The sequence below is a fragment of the Chenopodium album genome, chromosome 23 (genome assembly GCF_948465745.1).
Source record: "Chenopodium album chromosome 23, dcCheAlbu1.1, whole genome shotgun sequence".
NCBI classification, from domain to species: Eukaryota; Viridiplantae; Streptophyta; class Magnoliopsida; order Caryophyllales; family Amaranthaceae; genus Chenopodium; species Chenopodium album.
Window position 1 is genome coordinate 4,217,570 of NC_137856.1, and position 20,973 is coordinate 4,238,542.

Genomic DNA, 20,973 nt, shown 5'->3' on the forward strand with positions numbered 1-20,973 from the left:
TCAATACAAAGTAGTTCAACTAAGCTTTGTTCGGTTGCCCAATTATCAATTCAAATGTATATATCCATTCCATTTCCAATCTTCTATCGAATTTATTTTCTTTAAATTTTTTGTTGAGCAAGGATTTTCCTCCAAATAAGGGAAGATATATTTGGCTGAAATCACTACCACCTCACTCACCTCATACTGCCTCAAATGCGTTTAAAAAACATTGACAGCTCATATAGCTCCACCTCACTCACCTCTATCATCTCTTATTCTCAATCTTCTCATATCCTCAATCTCCTCATATAGCTCAAGCTCATTGCTCATATAAGAAGTTGAAGATAATTAGGAAAATGAAAATCAATCAAAATAAATTGAAAAAAAGCCTAAAACTCAATAGTCAATACGGAGTACTCTTTTTATCCTAAAAACTCCTAAATCCTAAAATTCGGGTTTGTAATAGGTCGAGTTTAAATTTGGGTCGGGTCAATAACAAGTCGGGTTGAATATGGGTCGGGTCAATAGTAAGTCGGGTTGATTTCGAATCGGGTTTATAACAGGTCGGGTTTAAATTCGAGTCGGGTTGACCTCGGGTCGGGCTAGTAACAGGACGGGTTGAATTCGGGTTTTGACGGGTTAAATTGGGTTTGGGTCATTCTCGGGTTCGAGTCGGGTTCGGTTCAAGTTAATAATTTACGGGTCACATTCGGGTCGGGTCCTCTCTAGGTCGGTTAATGGTCGGGTTCGGGTCTCAAATACTCAGGTCTAGGGTTGGTTTCAGGTCGGGTTAGGTCAGGTTCGGGTCACCATTTTTTTCGGGTTCAGACAGGTTAGGGTTAGGGTCGGTATTTTGGGTCGGGTCAGCTTTTGACAGCTCTAGTACGGAGTGTAATAGAGTAGAAAATGCAGCGAAAGAAAGAAGACTTGGCGAAAAGAATGTACTTTTCAATAAAATTTAAAAAAAAAAAGAAAAGAAAAGAAATAATGTAGTGAACTAGTGAAGTTGTGATATTCTAACCCGGCTAAAAAGCAGTGGCACCGAACTAGCCGTTTTTATCACTCTTACATTTTGCGTCTTCCGTGGTGAACTACTGAGCTTGAAGGATAAATTCTTGTATCTTCTCCTCTCAACTGGTAATCTCACTACTTATTTACTTTTTTAGAAAAATGATCTTTTGCTTCTGTAATGTTGATAACTTGGATAAAATTGAGATTATAGTGCTGCAAATGGTTAATTGCTTAGTATTGGCGTTGTTTATCGAAATGGGTTATCTTAAATGTGTTTGTAGAGTATATATTGCCTCTAAATTAGGATGAATTTGGGAAGAAATTAAAATGGGTTTTATTCAAAAATTGAATTTATGATAATTATTGAGAAATTTTGAATTGGGTTGTAATAGAATTGATTCTAGAGTTGTAATTGGTTCAGTACTATGATAGTTATTGTGAGAAATTGATTTGGGTTTGATTACTTGCTGGCAATTAGGGTGTGTATTGAATAATTGGTTAATGGTGGATGATGTTGCAGGATTTATAACTTATGTTGCACATTCAATCAAATAATTTCCTAAGGCATCAATGGTTTTGCATTTCATGCTTCTGCCGGAGGCGATGGCGGTTAAATGGTGTTACGGCTCGTGGGGTTTCATGTTTACCTCCTTGTTTGAACAGACATGATCCTCTTGCTTCAAGTGAGTTATAGGGTTAACTTGTAGTGCTAATATCATTGGTTGCCTATACTTACCTTTTTGTTTATTGCGTGGTTGCAAATAGTATAGATCAAAGGGGCGTTTCTATCAATTGCAATTGTGTAGAACATGTTTGTGTCCACTCATCGTAGTCATGGCTGAAAGTGTGATATCTAACAAAGATACTTAAGTTAGGGGAATTTCATGATTGGAATGCTTATTTATTGACTTATTGCTTTTACCCCTCTATTTCTGATTGAAAATTACGAGCAAGTATTTTCTTAGTTTGAGTATGGTAAAAGCCATACATTATTGGACACTTCATTTAACCTCAAGTTGTACTCTGACATGAGTATGGACTCTAGTTGGAATTTTGGACTAGCAACATGGAAAATTTTAGTTGACACTTACTCACTTAGACTCGTAGTGTTACCTAATTCACTAACCTACCCATCCATTAAGACATAACAATCATAGGCATGCAGATTGGTGTGTGCAAAGTGATATGCTTTTGGGCTGATTTATTAAGTCTAATTAGCAAGCAGTAGTCTATTTTACCCTGACTCAAATTTGGCGTCAATGGTACATGCCAGTGCTTGTGAGCATGGATACACGAACATATATTAATTTCCTTCTTCTTCTGCTTGGACGCCTTAATCGTATAGGTGGGGTCAGCTACATGAATCAATATGAGGACTTTCCAGGAAGTCACCCATCCTATTACTACTCTTAATCATTGTGGCTCATGTGATGTGACAAAGACACTGGTTGTCACTAGCCTACCGTAACCCTCCTCCTTATGCTATTGTTCTTGCATTTAATCTGAAGCATTGTCTTCTTATGTTCGCCATTTTCTTTTCCCATGTCTTCTCCTTTTGGGTTCATTGAACTAGCATGTTCAATACTGCTAACTTTTGTGCTTAGTTATTGACCATCATTGATGTTGGGACTCGGGACCAGGTCTAATGGCCTTTCCCATCTATCTGTGTTTACGTGGTGAACTCTACGTACATGGGGGTTGAATTGTAGTCGAGAACATACAGAGAGATTTTAGCAATTTTTTGCATGAATGCTATAAGGAACACAAGAATGCAAGAAAGATATTTTCGAGAAAGCTTCTTGAGCCCAAGAAGAAGAAGAAGCAAGACCCACTGGGGATTTTACTTAACTCTTTAATATAGGGCAACAACTCTGTTACAACCTTAGCTTGGATCTTTACTTTCTCAACAATCTCAAGTTCCCATGGCTGTTTCCTTAAAGAACTTTCTTCACAAGATTTGACTTTGAAGCAGTATCTCACTTTTAGGCTTAGCTCAAAGCCTAACTACAACAAGAGTTCTCTCAACCCTTTGTTCTATAGTGAAGAGTTTAGTAAAATACCTAGTGGGTTGTGATTTTTTCTTTTTGTTGGTCTCAAGAACTTTCCACGTAAATATTTTCTCTTACATTCTCGTGTTTGTTATTGCATTTGTTTATAATCCGCTGTAATTTCACTATAAGTTCTCGATTACATTGACCTGCCCCTCTTGTAGAGCTTAACAATTGAAGTTTTGAACCCATGAATAGAACAAAAAACGTAGAAGAAAGAAACTATACATTCTTTTGAAAGAGGCCTAAACATTGGAGGGTTGATACATCTCCTTTACTGGTTTGGATGTCAAGTTGGGGATGGCAGAATGTTACTGAGAATATTTTCTTTTAGTTGTTGATGTGCTGGATTGTTGGGTACTTGCCAGCAACAAGAAGCATGGTTGATTGAATGATAATGTAAGATGTAACCCCATTGCTTATTAGCTGGGTCATTTTTATTTTGCTGATCATGCACAGCAGCACAGGATCACACACACACCTTAGTATATTAATGTTTCTCCTTTCACCATTTTTTTTTTCTACCAATAGACATATGTTTTTCTTAAACTATCTGACTCCAGAGGTTTCATAGACTGAAGTATTTCTGATATATCATGGCTATACACCTTTGTACTTGTACTACAGTTTGACCTTCATGCTTGGTAGTTTTGCTTCTTCATTTGGCATGAGAAATGTTATTTTCTGGTGCCATGAGTTCATATATATCTTTTTTTTGGCAGGAGAGAGAGGGGGGGGGGGGGGGGGGGGCTTTGTGAGATCCATATGTGTATTAGGACTTATGTTACTCTCTGGCTTTTATCTTAATCTAACTTCTGTCTCAGGTCTCATATCTGGGACAATATCAACGGATGTTGTAGAAAACATTACAAGGAATGAAGTAATTGAGGAATGCTCTTGGGATTTTTCCCATTCACGTTCTTATGAGACTGCCATGGAAGCACTTTCTTCCCTCATTACAGGTCGGAAACGTGGTGAAAGGCCTGCTATCAGGGGAAAATACAGTAAGCTGGAACGCATGACTATGTATTTGAAGGTAATATGAGTTATGTATTCTTGTGATTGATTATGAATTTAAAATTCCATCACTTTCCTCTTGACCTAATTAGAAAAATCACCAGTTTATGTCCATATCACCATACAGGCATGGTTTGAGTGATTACTCTGACAAAGTTTTTTAATTGTGTTATTATTTAAGAATGCATGGTGTTTTAAATTTCTTTGGTATTTTTCTTAGCCATCTTGAGGAGTGCTCTAAAGCCAGAGTGGTTTGTTCTTGTCTGGGGGAAAAACTATTTGTGATGTCATAGGTTAAAATAGATTCAAGTATTGAAAGTTCCTATAAGCATACTAAAGCTAGTATTGAGATGAGAGCAGTATGATCTCCTTGCTAAACTGGTGCTTTTATTGAAAGAGATTTCCTATGCTTTTACCCATCTTTTTGTATGTCTTTAGTGACCTTATATCAGCATGATAATTTCATAGGTGGTATCCCCTAGAGAATTGCAAACCCTTTTGCTTTTGTCCATGGGCTCATATGAAATCTGAATCCTATAAGTGGATACCGTTGTAGACACGGAAATTTTATAGGTGTCATACATTAAATTAAATAAATTAATTTGGGATAAATAATATTATTGATCCATTTTAATTATTTTGGCCCACCCAAACAAATAATTCGAATTAATCAAATACAATTTGGGTTATAAAATAAACCAAATTAGACCAGGTTAAAAGACTTTTAAGTCATAAAATGGGCCAGACCCAAACCTATTAAGTCCACTTAAGGGGTTTTCATCTCCTTTAAATACACCATTCCTCCATCAATTGAGGGGATCCAGAAATCATTATTCCAAGAGCTCATAAAACTCAAAAAGAATTCTCTCTGAAGTGAGTCAATAAGCACATCAAATTCGTGCCGACTTATTCAGATACACTCAAACACATTTGAACGGGATTAAGCTTCATAAGCCCTCGTTCAGGTGTATTCAAACAAAACCTCTCGAATACAGGTTGACGTCATCAAACGTCACCCTGCATTCAAACTCAAGTCAACGTCATCAAACGTCACCCTACAGGTGTCACACACGTGTCATCATCAAGCTGCGGAACATAATCAGAGGATTTAGTTTATTTTATTATAAACTGTTATACAGAGATTGTACCAAAAAATTCATATATTAATATAAATTCATTTGTTACTTTATTTCCCGTCTTTATTTAGACTCGAAATTTGTGTAAACAACCGTGTTGGGTTCTTGTTCTAAATTTCTAACCTTTATCTACTATTAGGGCTTGTTTGTAACATAGGTTTTAAATTCCTATGGTAATTTGTATTTCATGGGAATTTATTTCCTTCAAAAAATTCCTAGGAATTGGTATTAAGTTGTTTGGTTGTCATAAGGGAATTTGAATTTCATGGGAATTTTGAGTGACCAAGGAAAAGGTAGGTAATTAACTTCCCATGTTTTGTGGGAAGTCAAAATTTCCATGAATTTCCAATTCCTCCATTTTCACTTTTTTTGGTTAACCAAACAACTACCCCATTTGCAAATTCCCATGAATTTTCATTTCCCACATTTTTACAAGCTAACCAAACAACACCTTACTCTATTATAGGAATTATCAAGTTCTTATGAATCTTCTGTGTTCATAGTTTTGACTTGCTTAAAAATGTTTAAAGTATACAGAAGGTAGTTTTTCACAGTTAACTTTATGTTTATAGTGGTTAAAGAGGTGACACATGGCAAATATTGGTGATGTGGCATGTTTATAGTGCTTAATTTAAAAAGGGTGACACGGGCACATATAATGTATTATAAACGCTTTTTAATATATTAAGTATAGATTCTAGTATGCTGAGCTAATAATTCCCTGGATTTATTGGAGTTTAGTACTTAGACTATACTACTAGCATGTATGTCACTGTTTCTAATCTTTCTGTAACGTTCTGATGCGCAAATTTTATTTCCTATGCACTTGACAGTTTTCTCAGCAATCATCTGAACATGAGCATATTCCTGTAATTTTTGTTTTTATCTGAACCAGATATTAGGATTGGAGGATAATATAGCTGAACTAAACATCATCCATGTTGCTGGAACAAAGGGGAAGGTAATGTTTTTCCTACATCTTTTTTTTATTTATTTTTTATTTTTTTTTATTTTTTTTTTAATGAAATTAGTTATATCATTAATAATAAGCCATACGGCATCTATAATGATTATCAAGCACAAGTTTAGAGATTTAACATAACTTTCATACTCGAGCACAACTACAAACCCGCCGCTTGCACAACTCCAAACCTGCCGCTTCAAGCTTCCCCTTTGTATCTCCCCACGTGGAGATCTTCACATTATGATTTTCTTGTATAATTGTTCGGATTGGAAAATTGATGAAATACCCTGAAGTCTTTTGAATCCAAGTCATCTTCCCCATGAATAACAACCTAAAAAAAAGGATCTAAAATCCCAGAAAAATAAATAAAAAGAAAGGTCACTTGTAAGGAGAGATGAATTACCTTGTCTTTGAGGAGGAATTATTAAAACGTGAAAACAAAGCAGAATTAAAGAAATGAAGCACATTGACAATAAAGATAGGGGCTTTCTACTGGAAAAACCTTCACTAATGGAGGCTAAAGTTTGAGGGAGAAGAAGCTGGAGAGAAAAGAGGTGGCTATGTGTAGGATCATTTTTGGTCTTCCTTTTACACTTTTTTTTTTCCCCTCCTGAGAACAAAACTTGGCATGTCATTGGTATTCACACAAATCAATACTTTGGGTCAGAGTTTGTTTGCATCTTACATCTTGTTCTCCCTATTCTAAAGGTACCTTGCAGTCATGCATATTTGGCTGAAATGTGAAAGTACTTTTTGTTCTTTCATGTTAATGTGAGTTAATATGTTACTGCCATGTCAGTCATTCGGAAAGCTCTTGTGGACCTTTTTCTCTCCTTTTGATTTGCCTGTGGAGGGTAAGTCAAACCAGCAGCTGTAGGAAATACTGAAGGTTGATTGAAGTTTAACCCAAGGTCATACGACTCATACCACAGGGGAGTCAATTAAAATTTGTAGATTGAACCCTGGCTACCCAGCAGAGGAGTTGCTCTTAGTTTTTGTTTATGGGAAGAAAGAGAAGGGGGGGGGGGGGGGGAGTGGTGGTCAGGTATGATGATGGAGGAAAAAAAATTTACGACTTGCCCTTGGAGAACTTGGAATTCTCAAGTCTCAACTAGACAAGCAGTTAAATAAGTTATGTGGGCCATGCGCTCATTGCAGATCCTAGGTCTATTCAGACGATGGTTTTATAAATTGAATATCTTTCTTTCTTTCCCTTTGCCCCTAACATGTGCATGATCTTTTTTGTCCAGGGGTCGACATGTGCTTTCACTGAGGCAATTTTACGCGAATGTGGTTTCCGGACCGGCCTTTTTACATCACCTCATTTAATTGACGTGAGAGAGAGGTTTCGACTTGATGGGTCAGCATGCTCTTCCATATATCTCATTGCTAGACATGATTTTCATTTTTTATCTATTCTTTCCTGCTTATTGTATTCCAGGAGGCAATATCTCTCCTTACAAAAAAAAAAAAAAAAAAAAAAGCCGTAGACAGCTTGGCATTTTAAATGAAACATTCTACAACTAGATTGAACTCTAGAATGTCGATAGTTACAGTTGTCATTAGCCATCCGCTTGTCATGTTTTAAATTGACAAGCCGGAAAAAGTTAGTTTAACACTTTAACTCAAGTTTTTTTCAGAAGTACTTTCTATTTTATACTTGAAGATAGAAGAAATGTGAGTTTCTGTACTTTTGTCTTTTTTTTGTGAATATGATATTAGTTGGGGGGTTCTCTTATATCTGGAATTGTTTTAATGGCGGATAACAGCCTTTCATGGAGTTGGGGTGTGATTTTAGAAGCTGTGCTGTTCAATAGCTTACTGCATATCAGCAATTTGACAAATGATGTGCAGTATGGCCTTTTAATAAGTAAAATAACAAAGTTTTCCAAGCCTCGGCTATCAACTTAAGTAATATTGCTCAAACCGAGTATTATCTTTATTTCTCTACTTAGGAGCCAAAGGAGTGATGTATCACAACTGCAATATCTAATGCTCGTATTCTTGAATGTTGCATATAGTCTTTGTATGTTTGGAATTGGTTTTTAATGATATTTTTTGCTTTGTCTTCAATGAATTCACCTTGATGCAATTTCATGTTTCTTAGCTTAATTAGTGTTGGTTACTCCATAAATTGCTGAATTGTTGTTTACTATGGGTTTGCATGTGTAGGGTTGACATTGCTGAAGAGAAATTTCTGCAATACTTTTGGGACTGTTGGGATCAATTAAGGGTACAAGATCTCTACTTTCTAATTGTAGATATAATTCATCCCGTTCTCTTCTCTTAATCATGAACTAGATTAGTGCCCGTGTGATGCACAGTAGTAATAATTTTTTTTTTTTCTCATAATAAGTTGTGATATATAAAAATGAGGCAACTCATGTGGAATAAACAAATGCATTTATATCAATATATGAATCAATTTTTTTATTTTTTTTAATTACTTTTTCAGTAATATTCAATAATTCTCCATTTAAAAGATGATTTAAAAAAAGAGTCGGAATTATGTTTTTGGTAAATGTGAATGGAAATTTTAGAACACAAATAAAAAGGTATATATTCTATATAGAGATAATGATATATAAGATTTGGAATAAATATTATTATAGTTGTATTATACAAATATTCCAAAAATGAAAGTTTTTTTGCTAAAATGGGAGGGCGAGTTTTGGAGGGAAAAACAGCATCAGGATGTGACACATGTCACTTCCGGTGTCTGTTTTAGTATTAAGTTATTGATGATTTTTAACCCCAACTCTCCTTTGCTTTTCACACTACTTTTAGGTTGTGTAAAGAAAAAATAAAAACCTTTTTTTTTTTAAAAAAAAAATTTGTTATTGTAGTAAGATGGGTCAAATTATAGTCTATGCTTAATGCTTGTAGGCCCAATTTGTGAAGTTCTGTATAGGTAATTTAGGACACTGTTTTCAGGTGTAATCCTACCGGTAGAAATGTTTTATTTACTTTTGCATCTTTAACAAAGCATTGTTTCTAATTTAAGATCCCTAGATTAAAGTAAAATAGTATCACTACCTATGTTGAAATTGTTTGTAAGTTACGATTGGTGTCCAATGCTGTATTTTGCTATTATTTTGATTTATATGTCATTATTCATTAAACATTTTATAAAGTTGACCTAATAAGATTATATTTACTCGTTAATCATCAGCATATCCGTAAATATAATTATGATCAAAGTTATAAAGCTTTGGCCTCATAAGTTTCTGATGTGTGGACATTTGTGGGATGGTGGGCTTGAAATCTACATTCCATCAAATGCTCAGAGTTTGAACCGTTGGTCAAGTATGTTCAAGTTTTCTGTCTAATTAAGAGGCAATACATCCTATTTTATAGTGGCGCCTGATATCATTAGCCTGTACGGCTCTAGAATGCTTCCTACAGCTGTTTCTTCCTAATTAATATTGCTAATTCTATTAGTGATTTAGTGTGTATGTGAAGTGTTTCATTGACTAACATTAGTATACTCCGAGTTTGGCTGTTTGCACTTGGTAGCATATGCACTTGTCTATGGCCGAAGTTGGTTACTCCTGTATGTCACTGGTATGTGTCCAAGCGATGGCCTAGGCTATTTATGGAAAATTCTCCTTTAATTTTAGGATTCAGGATGAAATGTCAAGGGTTCTACCCTTGTTGCCTGTTGAGATTTGAGGATTCAACAGAGGTACTATAGACTTTGAGTAACGTGTAGCAACTGTGTGGAGATTGTTGCGTGTCAGGATCCTGTACATATTATGCTTTCTTGGGTTTCTTGATCTTATTTTGTCAAAGCTCTCATCTAAATTGTAGATGGTAATTCTCTTCCATTTTGAGCCAGTTTTCGTAACTTGAATGTGAAATTTGCACTGCAGATTAAAGTAACCGATGATTTGCCTATGCCTCCCCTATTTCAGTTTCTAACTCTTCTGGCATTCAAGATATTCATTGGTGAAAAAGTAAGTTCCTGACATTTGTTGCCTTGTTAACTACCCTGTGCTATGAAATTTGTATGGGATCTAGTCTTTACACTATGATTTAGTCTAATGGGTGAGACTCATTCTTATTGTAAAAGTTTAGCTACCTTTAGCACTTCATATTCTTTTAGTCTAGTGTATTACTATGTCTTAGCAAGTTCCATGATCCTCCACATTTTCTTTTTTACTATTCACAGCATACTAAAACCATATGTAAAGGTATAGCTTTGTCCTGCATCATTAGTTGTAAGCATGACTACGTGAGGAGATTCACAGGACAGAAAAAATAAATAAATAAATAAATAAATAAAAATAAAAAAAATTAAAAAATAAAAAAAAAAGTAAACAAAATAAAAAAAAAATAAGACTGTGACTGAGAAACAGCACTTGAAGTCTTTAATACACAAGAAAATGGTTATGCTCACTACTACCAGCTTTAGGTGTGAGGAGATTCACAGCATCAAAGCAAACCTTTGTGACTCTGAGAAACAACACTTGAAAGGTGGCAGCAAGAGGAATCGAGAATGCAAATAAGAGGATGGGGACCTCTTGGTAGCCTGTGCTCTTACTCTATTAATACTGGATAAATATTAGTAGATGGAGTACTTCATAAGATCTCCTTTCTAACAAATGTGACTGCAACTGCTCATGGCTTAATTGAATACAATAGTTCTCTTAAAGATGGCTGACTGTTGTTTACTGATCATTACAGCTCATGCTGTCTTATATTCATTTGCTTATATTATATGAGACTTTTAAAAGAGAGCCTCCTTAATTTATCATAAATTGCTGTATCTAATGATTTTTGTTGACAGGTTGATGTTGGAATTGTTGAAGTTGGTCTTGGAGGGGAAAAGGATTCCACAAATGTGGTATGTATCTTTGGTAGTGATACCATTTTTAAACTACCACCTCTCTCTCTCTCTCTCTCTCTCTCTCTCTCTCTCTCTCTCTCTCTCTTGTGTGTGTATAAATAGTTAAGAATATGAAGTAAACCTACTCAGCACGTGTGTGTGTTTATAAATAGTTCAGACTATGAAGTAAACCTGCTCAGCATCGAAGTTTTTTAATGGATGTTCCTTATGGTTGATAATTTAAAGTGGATATTGATGTCTTTACTTGCTAATCTTATGTAACATGGTTATGCAGATTAAAGAACCTGTTGTTTGCGGAATCTCTTCATTGGGGATGGACCACATGGAAACCTTAGGTACTTTTTATTCAATGACTAGGGAGTCAAATCTCGGTTGTAGTCACAATCGCAAACCACTTTGCATAGTAATGTGAATGGTTTGCAGCGGTCACGGTCTAATATCGTGGTCGCGGTAAGCTCAAAACCCTATACAATGTGGTTGGGATGTGGATTTGTGGCCGAGGTTTAGTTCTCTGTTCCCTTTCCATCTATGTTTTTTTTATGATGATTCATGTTAGCTTACCCCTATTTATTTTGGGAATAAGTCTTTGTTGTTGTATAAGTCTATATCTGCTCTTTGTCGCTATTGTATAATAACCCTATTCATTCATATGCCACCGTCATGTATTGGACACAATTACTCCTTATTTTCTGTTGCAATTCCTTATGAGGATTACAACAACAACAACAACAACAACAACAACAACAACAACAACAACAACAACAACAAAGCCTTGGTCCCAAAATGAGGATTAAATAATAAAATAAAATCTGTTGCATCTCTAACAAGGCTGCACCGAGATTCCAGGGTTTGCAATTGTCTTTTGCTTTGATAAACCTGTTTATCATAGGTTTAGTTATTTATAGTGGCTTTTGTGAGATTCACTCATCACAGAATATTCTTTGTTATTGATTTGTCAAAGAGATATCGTTGTAAAGAATGCTGTACTGTGTTAAATTACTAATTAACTAGAAACTGATTTTCCTGGACATGCCAGATTTACCTTCATACATCATATGCTAGTGTTTTATGTCTATATTGCATATACCCCTTGTCTATGAATGATCTGGCAGTGACATTAATTTTCATGAGAGATCTAACCTTATCTTCCCAGTTCTTGGGCTTATGATTTTCAATGAAGTATAATTTGCAATCTTTAGGAGTATTATATGACAATTTACAGTGGCATGAACCTTTTCCAGTAACCTACAATCTATGTTAAATGGACTTGGGTGCCCATGTAATATTAAGTCTTAACTACTTCTTCCCCTGTATTAGCTAAGTCTAAGATATCTTCTTTGTGGCATCTGTGGATTGTTTGTCCCTTTTCATTATTTGATATAGATTTAGTTATTGTATATGGGTTATATCTTAGATAATACATGACCTTAAAAGTGTTGAATAATATTTTTTCAGGTGATACTTTGGGAAAGATTGCTTTCCACAAGGCTGGTATCTTAAAGGTATGAAACCTTGCTAAGGGGGACTTTATGATTAATACCTTTTCATGTTAATATTGTATCTATTGTTTTACTTTTGATGCATATGATTGGTCTGTTTTATTTTTTTCAATTGTTACCTGAATTGGCCTTGTGTCGTCCCTGCTCTTAAAGCCCAGTGTACCAGCATTTACGGTACCCCAGCTTCCTGAAGCGATGGATGTTATCACCGAAAGAGCTCACCAATTGAGGGTAAGGTTGTTTTCCATTACCTTAATATTAGCCATAAGCACTACACCAAATCTGGCTTGGTCTTATTATTAGTTTGTCATATATTGACCTTGAAACCTTAACTTTCAGTATCGAGTGGATTATATGAAAGGTTTTCATGTTCAGTGAAATGCCATATTTGATTGCTATTTGATCTGTCTTTTCTGCTCTTTATGATTGCAGATTCCCTTGGAAGTTGTGCAACCTCTTAGCTGTGGGCAATTAAATGGATTACAACTCAGTTTGGCTGGTGATCATCAGTATGTTAATGCAAGCCTTGCAGTTTCCCTCTGTAAATCTTGGCTTCAACAAACAGGGAACTTAAAAAAGGTGTTTACCAATGTAGGTTGGCAACTTTTTCCTCTTTTTTTCTTGTACTGTGCTACTGTTTCACTTGAATAAACTATAATGACCTTGATGTGTCTCCCAATGTTTTTTTGACTTCTGTCCTCAGTTTCTCACTTCAGCAGAGAAATATATTATGTAACCTTAGTTTTGATATGAGTAATTGATCTTGTACTCTGTCTTTGTTGCTGACTTAAGTATACTATATAACCTGCCTGTAAATCTCTGTAATCTTTTCTATCTCCAAGGTAATTTGCTTTGTTACCTTAAAAATGAACCTCTTGACTTTTTGAGTGATTATTATTGGTTATTACCTTGTTTGGCGATCTGTTGTTGGCTGGTTCAATGGGCTTGTTTGATTTGCTGATAGTATTAGCTAGTTTTATTGGTCAGATGTTAGCAATTTAGCATTAGCAGTTTGCAGAGATGTTTGGTAAAGCAGATTTTAGCTGTAGCTGTTTTTGTGCAACACTTGTGCAAAAGAGCCAAATTCCTATGAGAAAAAGCTACTCCAGGTAGTCTTTTTTGTATTGACTGGAAAGTCATTTACCAAATATCTTTTATTGGCTGTTTGAAGTTTGAACACATGAAAAAGCCAAAACCGTATAAAAAACTAGCAGAAGCCACTTACTAAAGAAGGCCTATGTTTGTTAATATCTTTGTGAAACTTTAATAAATGGTTTGTATACTGCAAAAGTGCAAAGTTTATATTTTTGTTTAGTTTTTAGTGTTTGATACTTTGATCTTTCACCTATTATATTTTTAGTTTCTTATATATGTAAGATGTAACCAGGATGGTTGTGAAGCTGATCTGCCAGATGCTTTCTTGAGAGGTCTTTCATCAGCACGTCTTCCTGGGAGGGCTCAGATAGTCTATGATAACATATCTAGGTCCTCTAATACACCTACAGGAGACCTGGTGTATTATTTGGATGGAGCACACAGTCCTGAAAGTATAGATGCCTGTGCTAAATGGTTCTCCAAGGTTGTAATTGGCGATCATAAGTCAACATCATTATCCTCCTTAAAATCATCTTCCGAGGAGCATTTTGGAGAGGCATTTAGCAAATATGGTTTCACCAAATGTGAAAAGGAAAATCGTGACAAAAATTCCAAGCAGGTGTGAAAATGCTTTAAAGTTTTTATCTATTTGTCAAGACTCTAATAAAGGGATTTCTCTCTGTTTTTTATTACTGGGCATTGTTTTAACTTGTTGGCTTTGCTGTTCATTCATGGCTCTGTAGATTCTTTTGTTCAATTGCATGGAGGTGAGAAATCCACAAATCCTGCTTCCAAACCTTGTTAGGACCTGTGCTTCCTCAGGTACTGCTATTGTTGGTGTTATTCAAATATGACGCAGATTTTTTTTTTTTTTTTTTTTTTTGAAGTCATAATCTTCTTCTTCTTGTAATTTTTTCATCCTTTTGGACTCTATATTTATCTTGTTGTAACAAATAAAATGCTCTTAAAGTTTTGGATACAAATGGGTCACATGTATTCTGTTATTTGTCTCCCAAAGTTTTCCGAGTGACTATTGTTTCTATCTTCTATAATACTATTGTGCTTCATGGCTTCTCAAATCGGATCCAAAGGGTAGGTCATACATAATTATCATATCAACTTCCATTTATGGAAAACTTTCTATAGTCAGCACCAAAACTACTATTATTACCTTGCACACACCTCACTACACGGCATACGATTGCAAAGATGTCTGGCTTCTGGTATAGCTTTTAGCCATGTTGCACCTTCATGGTAATGCCTCTCAAGTTGCTTGGTGAATAAATGATTCTGTTCTGTATATTTTATCTAACTAGATGCAGTTAATTCTGGCTTTACTGAGGAATCCTCCAATCATTCAGGTGTTCATTTCTCCGGAGCCTTATTTGTTCCTACCATGTCCACATACAACAAAGTTGTTTCTGGTTCTTCAATCACTTCTTCAAACACACCTAGAAACTTATCTTGGCAATTTAATTTGCAGAGAATATGGGAGAAGACAATTAATGGGAAAGGTATTCTTTGTCATTACGTAAGAGAATCTTTGCCTTGCAGTCCTCTCAATTTCATCAGTATTCTATGTAAACTAAGTACATTGCTTTTGTTCCGCACTTTGAATAAACGGAAATTTCATGAAATGCCCCTGTGTAATTTTTTTATTCACCAAATACCCAGCAAAACTTTCAAATTCACCAAATACACTTGAGTTTAAAAAAATTTCACCAAATGCCCTTAATGACTAACGGCGGTTAACACAGTTAGCTAATATGCCACGTGGCAGCCTCTAATTGGTCGTTGTAATATAAATAAATTAATTATTAAAAAAACTTTTAAAATATAATAAAAAAAACAAAAAAAAAAATTAAAAAAAAACCCCACCACCCCCAAGACCTACTCCGCCCCACCACCGGCCCCGGCTAGACGACGCTGGCGGCGGCCACCAGCTCCCAGCCGGAATCAGAGCCGGTCGCCGGCGAGGGCAGCCCCCCCACCCTCGACACCCCCTCCCCTACCCCCAGCCCCCTCTCCCTCCGTTTCCCCTCCCCTTAAACCCCTCCCCATCCCTCGAAAAACCCCCCCCTCCTTTGCGGCCAGCGTTCAAACCCCCTCCCCGGCACCGGCGAACATTTTCCGCCCTACCCCCGCCATCCCCACCCCCTTTCCCCCCTAAACCACCACCCAAAAAACCGAAAAAACCCTTTAATCGAAAGCACCCCAAATTGAAAATTAGGGTTTTGATTTGGGGGTTTGTCGATTTTTAGGGTGGTGGTTTAGGGGGGAAGGGGGTGGGGCGGAAAATGTTCGCCGGCGCTGGGGAGGGGGTTTGGACGCTGGCCGCGAAGAGGGGGGGTTTTCGAGGGAGGGGTTTAAAGGGAGGGGAAACAGAGGGAGAGGGGGTTGGGGGTAGGGGAGGCGGTGTCGCAGGGTGGGGGGCTGCCCTCGCCGGCAAAAATGGACCACCGGCGCAGGGGGAGGGATGGGATCTGGCGGTGGTGGCTGGTGGTCGGCCGTTGGGGGTGGGGTGGGTCTTGGGTGGTTGGGGTATTTTTTTTATATTTTTAAAAGTTTTTTTTTTAATAATTAATTAACAAATATTATAACAACCAATTAGAGGTTGCCACGTGGCATATTAGTCATTAATGACTAATGGTGTTAACCGCCGTTAGTCATTAAGGACATTTGGTGACATTTTTCTTAAATTCAAGTGTATTTGGTGAATTTGAAAGTTTTGATGGGTATTTGGTGAATAAAAAAATTACTCAGGGGCATTGAAATTTCCGTTGAATAAACTACTACAGCTTTACACATTTTGACATTTTGTGTAGAGCTGGACAATCTTTGATGCTATTACAATATTAATTTCTTCTTTTCCCTGACTGGCTTTTTTGTGTTCAAACAGATTTTGATCCAGATAGAAATAACTTCACAGAGTGCTTAAAGAATGAGAGTAGTGACGCCTTGTCACCACCTGAATTTCTTCATGGTAATTATCATCGAGCCTTTCCTGGTGATTCTCCTCGTACGAGTGCGGTTGTTCCTTCATTGTCATCAGCAATAAAATTGTTGAGGGATTGTGCAAGGGAAAACCCTTCAGTCAGATTGCAGGTAAGACCTACGTATGAGGATTTTAGAACCCCTAGAATAAGTGGTATACTGGTATTGTATACACATTTGCCTTGCTTTGATGAGTTTAAAAACCCTGAGAATTATACTGAATCTAACATAATAATGGAGTTCAGATTATTATCTGGCTATATGCTGCACTCATACATGACCATTCTCCCATGTTGCTTGAGAGGAATCGTTTTTCTCAATGAGAATTACTGGAGAACACACTCAAATTGCACCTCATTCTTATGGGGTCATCTTTTTCTTCTAGTTTCTTAGGGCTTGTTCTCTTCAGCTTAATTTCATTTCAATTCAGTTCAGTTCAGCTCAGCTCAGTCCTTAATTTCCTTCTCTCATAAACAATTCAGCTCAGCTCAGTTCAGTAAATCAGTTAAGGCCCTTAATGGCCTATTATCTATTCCAACCTACTCATTTAGCTGATTTTTTTTCTTGACTATGTAACTCAGAATCTTCATTTCACCTCAAGTACCTATGTCATAGCTCTGACACTTGCACATGGGTTTGGACAGTTGGCTCTACATTTCGGACCAAATTTATGAGAATGTCTCATGATTAGTCAAGTTTAACCTTGTACGTGCTCCTGGGTTTCCTGAGTAATCGAGTCAGAGTAAATTAGTCTACGACTTTATAATAAGAAATTGAAATTTACATAGTTTTTCCTTGGTTAAGGGTGGGTGGATGGAGTGTTGGGTGGGGGGGGGGGGGGGTGGGTGGGTGGAGGGAGAAGGGGAACCCATTGAAGCTCTGAGGCGGCTTAACATTACTCCAGTCATAGGCGGAACATAGAGGGACTGCCGAGAGCCTTGGCAGTCAGCACCCCACAATTTCCAAAATTCTTAATAAAAATGAAGGTAAAAATGTTTTTACCATTTCTAAAAATAGGTTAAAGCATTTATTCGATCCCTGTAAATAACCCTAAATGAAACATTTGCTCCCCCGAAAATACTTTTCCTGTTCAGGCCCCGACTTTAATTCTGTCTGCAGTCTATTTTACATGCCAATATCTAATATCTGGAATTGGTGGTTGAAGCAATCAGGCATACACCTTTGCAACTCAAACTAAGTTGGCTTGTAGTCTTTTCTTCTTAAACTCCTTGCTTGTGGTCATGATAAAGTGAAAAATCATCTAATTGGTTTTGATATATGAAAAAAATTAGTTTTACTTGTTAAATCTTGGTAGTAATTTAGTTTATGAAGGCTATTTAGACAATGTGAACGTGATAGCTTTCCTTAGATAGGATGCTGGGATGTTAACATGAGAAATGGCTGGATGTTACCACTAGTAGGAGCCTGGATTTTGCTTCAATGGAGATAGAGATAACTTTTTTGAATACTTGGAATATGTCATAGACAGGAAGTCGAATATGCTGTGAGACCATAAATGTGGCTGGTCACTGGAGATATAAACAAATAGTGCTGTCCTTAAAAAGAATCCTGGGTTGTTACCCCTTTTATTTTATTTTTTGTCTAGTAGAGCTCTACGCACCAATTAATCCAGGAATGAAGATCTGATCCCACAACCTGCCAACCTGGGATCTGGAAGGCCATTGGAACTAGCTATTAAAGCTAGCCACGATCTTCTAATTCTAAGCTTTCTTAAGTCACACATTAGAGAATTCCCTCTTTTTTTGAATGCGTTATTGCATGCCTATAGTTAATTCTTTCTTTTGAAGATTTTCTTACATGCATCTCAATATGCGTTGGCAGGTCCTTGTGACAGGATCATTGCATCTAGTAGGAGATGTTTTGAGGCTGCTAAAGAGATAACTTTTACGAGCTTTGGTTTAGCTTATCATAATCACCCCGCGGATCTGCCACCCGGAAGTCACAATACCTCTGCTATTTAAGGTTCTACCAAAGATAGCTCGTGTCAAGTTAACCTGAAATCACAGTGCCATAACTAGGTACCATGTTTTTCTTTACTTCATTCATCCTCCACATGTATAAGGATCTGGGTGTGCATATTGTCATGACATTCTTTTGCTCATATATATATACAAGCTTTTGAACTGTCATATTCTAACTTGCTTTGTAGAATTTTCAGCTTATTCCAGATTAGGACATCATTAATTTCGAGAATTCACCATCATTTCATCTAAATAAGATTGTGGCAATGGATTTGTGTATGCTTGTTAAGTGGTTCCGCCGCTATAACTTAACATTGTGCATCACTTCTTTTTGTTTCAGGCTTGTGATAAGCTTTTCTGAATTAATAAGATTTTCTCTTGATTTTAATTAGCATATTATCTGCTTTTTCAAACTATATTGCAGAAAAGGCAGGAAGTCTGTTTTTTCTGTTATGTGAATTTACGACGTGTAGATATAGGCAGCTCATACTCACAACACAAGCGTGAGGCTTAAAATTTTGCTTGATGTTCGCCAATTTAATGTCATATATATGTGAAAATGCAAAGATTGACAGAGTTTTATGAACATAGAAAGCTAATTACTCGTTTGGTAACACCATTATTTCTCAGTGTTTGGTTTGTAGATTTTTTTAAGTCATACTATTATTTGTAAAGTGAACTTGAAATGAATCATACATAAACTAATCATGTTAATTTTGATAACTACCAAATGGCAATAAGGTTGATAACTACTACTACACGTTCTTGCTTTTAAAATGTTGTGTTTAATTTTCAAAAATCTGAAATATGAAAAAACAAAGATGTTAGCGAACAAGCTTTAAGTTACTCCTTATCCCTATACTACAACTGTGGATGATTACAGAATATTAATTGTATTCTTATTCGTAGTTATGAGATGCTGGAACAAAGTGATGACTGATTTTGGACAGAGAAAAACAAAACTCTTTTGTTATGGATTGAGTCTCGCATACATCATTGTCCTTTGTGACTCTATACATCATTATATATTTTTTACTAAAAGCCTCCTCTAGTTTTAAACTTTTAATAAGTTGTGATAACAGCAAAAACTAGAACAATTTTGTGTACAAAACCTATTATGGCTTATCTTCCAAGAAAAAAAAAAGAAAGAAAGAAAGATATTTTGGCTTATCATTTGGGGTATTGTACATATTTACGGAGGGATGAATTCTCCTTCATGATGTACATTTGCTTGCTTAGTTCATACTGTTGTTCAAAGAGCTTGTATCATTTTTAGGATCTTGGCCGAAAAGGGTTGGGATTTGATTCTTTTACCTCTCGCTCAAAACTAATCACTATGTATGTCTCAATATTTTAAAAGCATATACAAGGTTATTTAGGTTCATTAACTAATTAGTTACAATAATTTACAAAGACTAGGCCCAAATGGCCATGGTGGAAGGTTCCCCTTTGATCATTATAACTTTTAAGCCTTCTTTACCCAAAATAAATTACAGTATTAAATAAATTTTTATTTAATAAATTTTTATTTTCTTCATTTGGTGCTATGCACATTACTCAGAATTTAGGATTCCTTATGACTTTCTTCATTTACAAAATTCATTTACCGTTGGAAATTTTTCCTGACAAGCATGAGAATGGAAGTATGCACAAAATTTAGCTTAATCTAGTGGTAAGACTTTTTTGTCATGAATTTATTGTATGAGCTCAAGTTTCATTAGAGACACGTTGAGGCGAGATTTCCTCACCCTACTCTCGAGGTATTTGGTAAATTTTGGTTGAGATAAGAGGCCCGACCCGGTGACCCGAGACAGATTCTTGCCCCTGACTAAAAGTAGTACAGTAATATTCGCATCAATGAGTCAATGAGGGCAACTTTTAACATGCTCTTTTATCTCACAAAATAGAAAGTACTCCTATATTTTGGTAAGCTATAGTTCCTCCACCAAACACTTCCTTCACCCCAACCCCAAAAGGCCAAAAGGAATGTAAAAGAAAGGAAAAGAAAACAAGAAAAAGATGAATCATTTTGTTATCAATTCAAAGAATTCTAGGAAAAATAGAAAAACAAAGAAAAGGACAAGAAAAAAAATGTTACTTGGCACATGTACAAATGAAAGCTAAGTACGCTAAAACATTGATTGACCACTTTTATTATTATTTTTTTTTTAAATTTAATTTCAAAATTATTGCTACGTGTAAGACTTTTATTAAAGATTATAATTATTAATTATAAATCTGCCACATGATTATTATACAGTAAATTATGAATCATAAAGGACATGAAAAATTGAAAAGCATATAATATATTGTCACAATCGAAGCCGATGAATATGCATTAACATTCCTAATTTGACACTTGGAAAAATTATTTTGTTGCTTACTTCTTACTTTTC

General features: G+C 36.0%; 1 protein-coding gene across 3 annotated transcripts; it reads left to right on the forward strand.

The window, feature by feature from the left end:
* Nucleotides 1-992: 992 nt before the first annotated feature.
* On the forward strand, nt 993-19,054 carry LOC145606654 (folylpolyglutamate synthase-like). Of its 3 annotated transcripts, XR_014105410.1 has the most exons (18): nt 993-1,119; nt 1,514-1,676; nt 3,866-4,077; nt 6,090-6,155; nt 7,409-7,518; nt 8,331-8,391; nt 10,031-10,114; nt 10,948-11,004; nt 11,282-11,342; nt 12,463-12,509; nt 12,660-12,737; nt 12,939-13,097; nt 13,894-14,220; nt 14,345-14,423; nt 14,963-15,115; nt 16,501-16,706; nt 18,438-18,634; nt 19,002-19,054. XR_014105410.1 is itself a non-coding variant. In XM_081662464.1 (17 exons), exons 2-17 carry the CDS (start codon nt 1,526-1,528, stop codon nt 18,495-18,497), a joined length of 1,899 nt encoding a protein of 632 aa, XP_081518590.1. In that variant the 5' UTR covers nt 993-1,119; nt 1,514-1,525; the 3' UTR covers nt 18,498-18,910. The 3 variants fall into 3 exon arrangements, 2 of the variants coding, with proteins under 2 accessions (XP_081518590.1, XP_081518589.1); XM_081662464.1 differs by lacking the exon at nt 19,002-19,054 and having other exon boundaries at nt 12,939-13,085; nt 18,438-18,910; XM_081662463.1 differs by lacking the exon at nt 19,002-19,054 and having other exon boundaries at nt 18,438-18,909.
* Nucleotides 19,055-20,973: the final 1,919 nt, after the last annotated feature.